Source organism: Nyctereutes procyonoides, unplaced genomic scaffold, assembly GCF_905146905.1.
Source record: "Nyctereutes procyonoides isolate TBG_1078 unplaced genomic scaffold, NYPRO_anot_genome, whole genome shotgun sequence".
In the NCBI taxonomy this organism is placed as follows: Eukaryota; Metazoa; Chordata; class Mammalia; order Carnivora; family Canidae; genus Nyctereutes; species Nyctereutes procyonoides.
In genome coordinates this window covers 9,755,727-9,763,471 of record NW_026575121.1, presented here as the reverse complement: position 1 = coordinate 9,763,471, position 7,745 = coordinate 9,755,727, and the positions used below count along the sequence as shown (strand labels likewise).

Sequence of the window (7,745 nt, the reverse complement as noted above, 5' to 3'; positions counted from 1 at the left end):
TGACAGTAGGACTAAAATCTGGATTCGGAAGAACGCTCCCTAAATGCAGTCTGCTTATCAAATCCATCGCCTTTTAAAAAAAAAATTCTTCCAGTGCGTGGCTTTTGTTTTTACCCCTCCTCCGTGTGTATTTGCATAACCTGCTCCATAAAGCTCTTCAATAAGAAGTCGTCTTGTCCCTGCTTGGAGCTCCAACTCCCGGGTCTTCTCGGATTCTGAGGGGGGGGGGAGGACTACCTGTGGGGGGGCCTCGCCCAGCCTGGCCGGGAGGGGGGGGCCGGGGCGGGATCCGCCCAGCCCAGAGTTTGGCAATACCGAAGCTCCACACGTTTGCAGGCAGATGGTTAAGTTCCCCCAGGTTCGTGCCAGGTTTCAACGTCATGCTGTGATTTTGTTCTTCTGGAACGGGATGAGTGTTGCTTCTCGGAGCAGCCCTATTAGGACAGAAAGAAAATCCTCTAAATAAGCGGAACCAGGCATCAGGAGGGAAAGTTCTCTAAATGCACTTTAATACGAGCCGGGTATTGTGTGGAATTCAGCGCCCATCACCGTTTAGCCGGAGAGTTATGGCAGTGATTGGGGATGAATAGAGGAACATAATGGATACATGTGGCGTTTGCTCATTATATTCAAGTTAGCCCAACTCCGCTGTGGAAACTGTTCAACTTTCTCTCCCCTTAGCTTGTCACAGTGAAATAATACAGACATTGGGGCCTCCAATGGGATCGCCTGCCATGCCATTCTATTTCCACTGCTAACGAGGGCTTCATAAGCCTTTGATACAGTCTGATCTTTGAAATCTTTCCAAATCTCCTCAAGCTTATGCTAAATCCTATTTGGAACCTTTTTTTTTTTCCCCTGGCCTGCTAGCGGCCCAGGGCTTAAGAAAGCCATTTGGACAGTGACATGCATACTAACACATCGCAGAGCTCTTTTCTGAAAGGCAAGTGGCAGCCCTGATCGCCGAGGCTCACACGAGCAAATCACAATTTTGAATAAAATCAATTTCCCCTCGTCTTTGGGATTTCCTAAATCGACACGGTACTGCCGAGCGCCTTGGGAAGCTGGGAGAGAAGGCTGTATAGGAAGACCTCACTGGGCTGAGCAAGTCGGTGGAGAAAAAGCCGAGGATCGTAAACTTCGAAGGTACAAAAGGCAAAAAAAAAAAAAAAAAAAAAAAAAAGTGGGCGGGGTGTGTGGGGGGGTGGTCCCGAGCTATTGGGGCGAAACCCCAGCGTGTTTGCTCTCAGCTGGAAAAGTGGGCTCCGGACGGACACAATTAACAAAAGCATCCACTCCTTTGACTCTGGGCGACCTGTGCCAACTCCTCTGTATTCAGGGCGTTGACAGGAAAGGAGGAAATTTAAAAAAAAAAAAAGGCGAAAGGAGTTAAAGAAACAAAGAAAAGATTCCCTAATTTTCCTTTCGTGTTTTCCCCTCTAAGCCTTTCCACATTAAAGGGATTGTCAGAGGCTGGCGTAGGAGCGGCGCGAGCGCGAAGCTGCCATTGGCTGCCCGGCTCTGGCGATTTGCATATCGGCTGCTATAAAAGCGGAGGCGGCGCGCGGCGGCGCAGCTCCAGCCGCGGGAGGGCAGGCAGCGGTGTGCAGCGGGGGCGGGTCCGCGCGTCCCCAGAGCCCGCCGGGACCTCGCGCTGCAGCCCGCAGACCTCCCGCACGGGGCTCGCCGAGAGCGTGCTCCTAGGAGCCTGCGACTCACCCCGGGACCCGCGAACCAGGGAGGAATCATCGCTCAGCCTCTTGGACCAGCGCTCGGGGCTGGCGGCATGGGTCCAGCGGGGCGCGGGGGCAGCCCCTGCCTTCTCCCTTTACAGCTCTTCAGCCTCTGCTGGGTGCTCTCGGTGGCCCAGAGCAAGACAGTGCGATACAGCACCTTCGAGGAGGACGCCCCCGGCACGGTCATCGGGACCCTGGCCGAGGACCTGCATATGAAAGTGTCCGGAGACACCAGCTTCCGCCTGATGAAGCAGTTCAACAGCTCGCTGCTCCGGGTGCGCGAGGGCGACGGGCAGCTGACCGTCGGGGACGCGGGCCTGGACCGCGAGCGGCTGTGCGGCCAAGCGCCACAGTGCGTGCTGGCCTTCGACGTGGTCAGCTTCTCCCAGGAGCAGTTCCGGCTGGTGCACGTGGAGGTGGAGGTGAGGGACATCAACGACCACGCGCCGCGCTTCCCCCGGGCCCAGATCCCCGTGGAGGTGTCCGAGGGCGCGGCCGTGGGCACGCGCATCCCCCTGGAGGTGCCGGTGGACGAGGACGTGGGGGCCAACGGACTGCAGAGCGTGCGCCTGGCCGAGCCTCACAGCCCCTTCCGCGTGGAACTGCAGACGCGCGCGGACGGCGCCCAGTGCGCGGACCTGGTGCTGCTGCAGGAGCTGGACCGCGAGAGCCAGGCCGCCTACAGCCTGGAGCTGGTGGCCCAGGACGGCGGCCGCCCGCCGCGCTCCGCCACGGCCGCCCTCAGCGTGCGAGTGCTGGACGCCAACGACCACAGCCCGGCCTTCCCGCAGGGCGCGGTGGCCGAAGTGGAGCTGGCGGAGGACGCGCCCGTGGGCTCGCTGCTGCTCGACCTGGACGCGGCGGACCCCGACGAGGGCCCCAACGGCGACGTGGTGTTCGCCTTCGGGGCCCGCACCCCGCCCGAGGCGCGCCGCCTCTTCCGCCTGGACCCGCGCTCGGGCCGCCTCACCCTGGCAGGACCCGTGGACTACGAGCGCCAGGACACCTACGAGCTGGACGTGCGCGCCCAGGACCGCGGCCCCGGGCCCCGGGCCTCCACCTGCAAGGTCATCGTGCGCATCCGCGACGTCAACGACAACGCTCCGGACATCGCCATCACCCCGCTGGCCGCCCCGGGCGCACCCGCCGCCTCTCCCTTCGCCGCGGCCGCCGCCGCCGCCGCTCTCGGGGGTGCGGACGCGACCTCGCCCACCGGGCCCGGGACGCCGGAGGCGGGCGCCGTCTCCCTGGTGCCGGAGGGGGCGGCGCGCGAGAGCCTGGTGGCGCTGGTCAGCACCTCGGACAGGGACTCGGGCGCCAACGGGCAGGTGCGCTGCGCCCTCTACGGGCACGAGCACTTCCGGCTGCAGCCGGCCTACGCGGGCAGCTACCTGGTGGTGACCGCGGCGTCGCTGGACCGCGAGCGCATCGCCGAGTACAACCTGACGCTGGTGGCCGAGGACCGCGGCGCGCCCCCGCTACGCACCGTGCGGCCCTACACCGTGCGCGTGAGCGACGAGAACGACAACGCGCCGCTCTTCACGCGGCCAGTCTACGAGGTGTCGGTGCGTGAGAACAACCCGCCCGGCGCCTACCTGGCCACGGTGGCCGCGCGGGACCCGGACCTGGGCCGCAACGGCCAGGTTACCTACCGGCTGCTGGAGGCGGAAGTGGGCCGTGCCGGGGGCTCGGTGTCCACCTACGTGTCGGTGGACCCGGCCACCGGGGCCATCTACGCGCTGCGCAGCTTCGACTACGAGACGCTGCGCCAGCTCGACGTGCGCATCCAGGCGAGCGACGGAGGCTCCCCGCAGCTCTCCAGCAGCGCCCTGGTGCAAGTGCGGGTGCTGGACCAGAACGACCACGCACCGGTCCTGGTGCACCCGGCGCCGGCCAACGGGACCCTGGAAGTGGCGGTCCCCGGGCGCACGGCAAGGGACACGGCCGTGGCGCGCGTGCAGGCTCGGGACGCGGACGACGGGGCCAACGGGGAGCTGGCGTTCGAGCTGCTGCAGCAGGAGCCGCGAGAAGCCTTCGCCATCGGCCGCCGCACGGGGGAGATCGTGCTCACCGGCGACCTCTCGCAGGAGCCGCCGGGCCGCGCGTTCCGGGCGCTGCTGGTCGTGTCCGACGGCGGCCGCCCCCCGCTCTCCACCACCGCCACCGTCAGCTTCGTGGTGACCGCGGGCGGCGGGCGCGGGCTGGTGGCGCCCGCCAGCGCGGGGGGCCCCGAGCGATCTCGCCCGCCCGGCTCGCGGCTCGCGGCGTCGGGGCCGGCGCTGCAGTGGGACACGCCGCTGATCGTCATCATCGTGCTGGCCGGGAGCTGCACGCTGCTGCTGGCCGCCATCATCGCCATCGCCACCACCTGCAACCGCCGCAAGAAGGAGGTGCGCAAAGGGGGGGCCCGCCGGGAAGAGCGGCCCGGGGCGGCGGGCGGCGGAGCCTCGGCTCCCGGCTCCCCGGAGGAGGCTGCCCGGGGAGCCGGGCCCAGGCCCAACATGTTCGACGTGCTCACCTTCCCTGGCAGCGGCAAAGCGCCCTTTGGCAGCCCCGCGGCCGACCCGCCCCCGCCCGCGGTCGCCGCGGCCGAAGTGCCGGGCTCGGAGGGCGGCAGCGCCACCGGGGAAAGCTCCTGTCACTTCGAGGGGCAGCAGCGGCTCCGCGGCGCGCACGCCGAGGTGAGGCCTTCCTTCGGCCGGGCGCCCCCCTCCGTGCTGCGCGGACAGGCTGGGGGACGGGACAGGCTGGGGGAGGGGCCTGGGTGTGCCCGCGCCGGAGATGCCTAACCTGTCGCACCTGTTTTGTTTGTTTCTTGTCCAACCCCACCTCCCCTCCTCTCCCCCTCCCGCTCCGCATCCCCCATCCCTTGCTGCAGCCCTACGGTGCCTCCCCGGGCTTCGGAAAGGAGCCGGCGCCCCCTGTGGCGGTCTGGAAAGGACACTCTTTCAACACCATCTCGGGCCGGGAAGCGGAGAAGTTCAGCGGCAAAGACAGCGGTAAAGGGGACAGCGACTTCAACGACAGCGATTCCGACATCAGCGGGGACGCTCTGAAAAAGGATCTCATCAACCACATGCAGAGCGGTGAGGGCTCTTCTCCCCTGCCAAGTTCAGCTCTCCTCCTCTCCCTCCCTTGCCGCCCTCCTGTCCATCTCCGTTCCCAGCCAACACCCCCACCCCCACCCACCACCCCACTTTTTCCAGTCCCCGAGCTCGGCTGATTTCAAAATGCCACATCGAGGCAGCTCCACCACTTGAATAAAGAACGCTCCCATCCTGCTAAGGTGCAGGCAGGGGTGATGCTCTAGCTACCTGAGGAGGACAGTTCTGCCCCTCGGGGTTTTCACTTGCTTCCGGCAAAAGAAGCTGAGCCGACTTCACACGAAGGTGGCTTTATAGGAAGCGTAGGAAGCGGTGTTTCAAATCCTGAATCCCGCGTTCACCCTCATCCTGCTTGCTTTTCTTTTCAGCCCCGCCCTGACCCTGCCTGACGTTCTGAAGAGGGAGGCGTAGCTGTGTGCCATCTCGGTAATAATCACCAGGCTCTCTCCCTTTCTCTTTTATGCTAGGACTGTGGGCGTGTACCGCCGAGTGTAAGATCCTGGGCCACTCTGACCGCTGCTGGAGCCCGTCATGCGGGGGGCCCAACACGCATCCCCCACCTCACCCGCCAGCCCAGATGTCTACATTCTGTAAGAGCACGTCCCTGCCTCGGGATCCTCTGCGCAGGGACCATTACTACCAGGCCCAGCTGCCCAAGACGGTGGGGCTGCAGAGCGTCTATGAGAAAGTGCTGCATAGGGACTATGACAGGACAGTCACTCTGCTCTCCCCTCCCCGTCCGGGGAGGCTCCCAGACTTGCAGGAGATCGGGGTACCCCTCTATCAGTCCCCCCCTGGCAGGTACCTGTCCCCAAAGAAGGAAGCCAATGAAAATGTGTAATCCCACGCTGCATGTGTTCACAACATATACAGGTCACTCCGAGAAGCCCCTAAGTTATTGACTGGTTTCAGTGTTGTACATATAAATATGCAAGATGTGCCTTAAAATGAAGCTGTTGGAAGCTATTTCCAATCACATTGGTACTGTTTGGTATTTGCAAACAAAAATGTAGTTAATGTAATTTTTATGAAATGTGTGCAGTATTTAATTTTTATCATGCTATTGACTTTAATTTCACTTGCAGCTTGCCATTTTCTTAGTGTTTTTAACCTGTACATTGTGTAATGTAATGTTTGTATATAATGAAATTTTGTTATATTTTTATATAATAAAAGCTAAAGTGGAAGTTATTGCCAAAGGAACTGTCTGTAAGACAAAAAAAAAATGTGGGAATTACTTAAAATGGAAATTTATCTTTCACCTGAAACAACCTAGTGTTTGAGAATTTTTGCCTTGCCAAGTATACCTTGTATATCTTGCGTCTGTGGTAGATTCCAAGTTCAATGTTATTTAATTACTTTTGGTTTTCTGTAAACCGAACCGTGTCACTTATAAGCACAGTAATAAAGGATTTGTCATGTGTTTGAAGAATCTGCTAATTGCTTTCCATGAAGCTGCCTACAGTTAGACATTCACAAATAATCTGAGTGCCAGAATTAAACCTTCTTTCAAGTGCTAATTATTTGGGCATTATTAATATTCACAGCAATATTAAACTTTCAAGTATTGGAAAGCCTCATCTGAGTATTAAAAATACTTTATTTTGGAAATCATGTGCATTTCCATTTACATCAGGCACTCTATAAAAATTTTTGTTCTCATTTATTCACTCAACGGATATTTATGGAGCATCTACAAAAAGTAGAGGGAGCTGTTTGGGCTGTTCATTCACCAATCAAACGTCTGTTGAGTTTTTACTAACTGCAGTAACTCCCCTAAGAGCTGGGGTTCGAGGTTAAGGAGACATAGTCTCAAGGAGCTCTTAGCATATTAGGATGTTAATAGTAAAAATACGCTCAAATGTATGGGTGAAATGACGTACTTGGGATTTGCTTTAAAATTTTCTAGGAGAAAACAAGGGGCTATATGAAGCAAGACTGATAAAATATTGATCCTTGTCAATGCTGGCATGGGTACCTGTGGAGGTAGGAGGTTAATTATACCCACCTATTTGTGTGTCTGTGTGAACTTAATGTTTGCTATGGAAGGTTTTTAAAAGACACTCAAAAGACCTATGTCTATGTCTTATACTCCATTCATTTCATTTGAAATTAAAATGATAATAATGAAGGCTAACATTTACTGAGCAAGCTTTAATATGAGCCAACATCCTCACAAAGCCCTCCGCAGGAATTATCTCATTTAAGCCTCAAACTTCCCCCCATGAGATTTACAAATGAGGAAACTAGGGCACAGCAAGGGTAGGTAAAATGCCCAAAGTCACACAGCTAGTCAATGGCCAGAATGAGGTTCAAACCCAGATTATTCAAGTCAAGAAAATAAAATGAAGCAACAAGAAGGTTTTTGTTTTGTTTTGTTTAACTTGAAAGAAACACAGAGGTGAATAAGTCCCGATGCATTGCCTTTGCTGCCTGATTATTGTTTAGCCCTTTATATTTGTGAAGTGCCTGTGTCCCTTTATTACTAATTATAGAGTGTGAGGCACTGTAGTGAATAGAGGAGCCCTCAAAGCTGCCTGTTGAAGTCATAATTGAAACCAGTGGTGGCTCCAAGCTGAACAGCAGGGTGGGCACACACAAGTGCTTTGCCACCCACGGCCTGCACAGAGTTCAGTGGTTTCTGCAGGGAGCTCAGCTGAGCATGCGCCTGACAAGCTTGGACTCCCCAGACCTTGGGTTCTCAAAAAAAAAAAAAATTGTGGATATGACTAGGTTATCAGACAGCTCCAGAGCCATGATGATCAGCCCCCAGCAGAGAGACCCCTAGGGAGAATGCCCATTCTAACATCTAAATCTTTATGCTTGAGCTTGTCCCATCAAATGCAGAGTGAGTAACGAAGCAAAATAAAGAATGAATAATCCCACGCTACAGTCTAAAAGCATC

The 7,745-nt window shown here is 57.4% G+C and overlaps 1 protein-coding gene across 2 annotated transcripts; it reads left to right on the top strand.

The window, feature by feature from the left end:
- The first annotated feature begins 1,592 nt into the window (after nt 1–1,592).
- Nucleotides 1,593–6,250, top strand: LOC129516595 (protocadherin-8). Of its 2 annotated transcripts, none has more exons than XM_055336088.1 (3): nt 1,593–4,126; nt 4,615–4,822; nt 5,308–6,250. In XM_055336088.1, the coding sequence occupies exons 1-3, from the start codon at nt 1,787–1,789 to the stop codon at nt 5,679–5,681; spliced, it is 2,922 nt and encodes a 973-aa protein (XP_055192063.1). In that variant the 5' UTR covers nt 1,593–1,786; the 3' UTR covers nt 5,682–6,250. The 2 variants fall into 2 exon arrangements, with proteins under 2 accessions (XP_055192063.1, XP_055192062.1); XM_055336087.1 differs by having other exon boundaries at nt 1,593–4,417.
- The last annotated feature ends 1,495 nt before the right edge of the window (nt 6,251–7,745 follow it).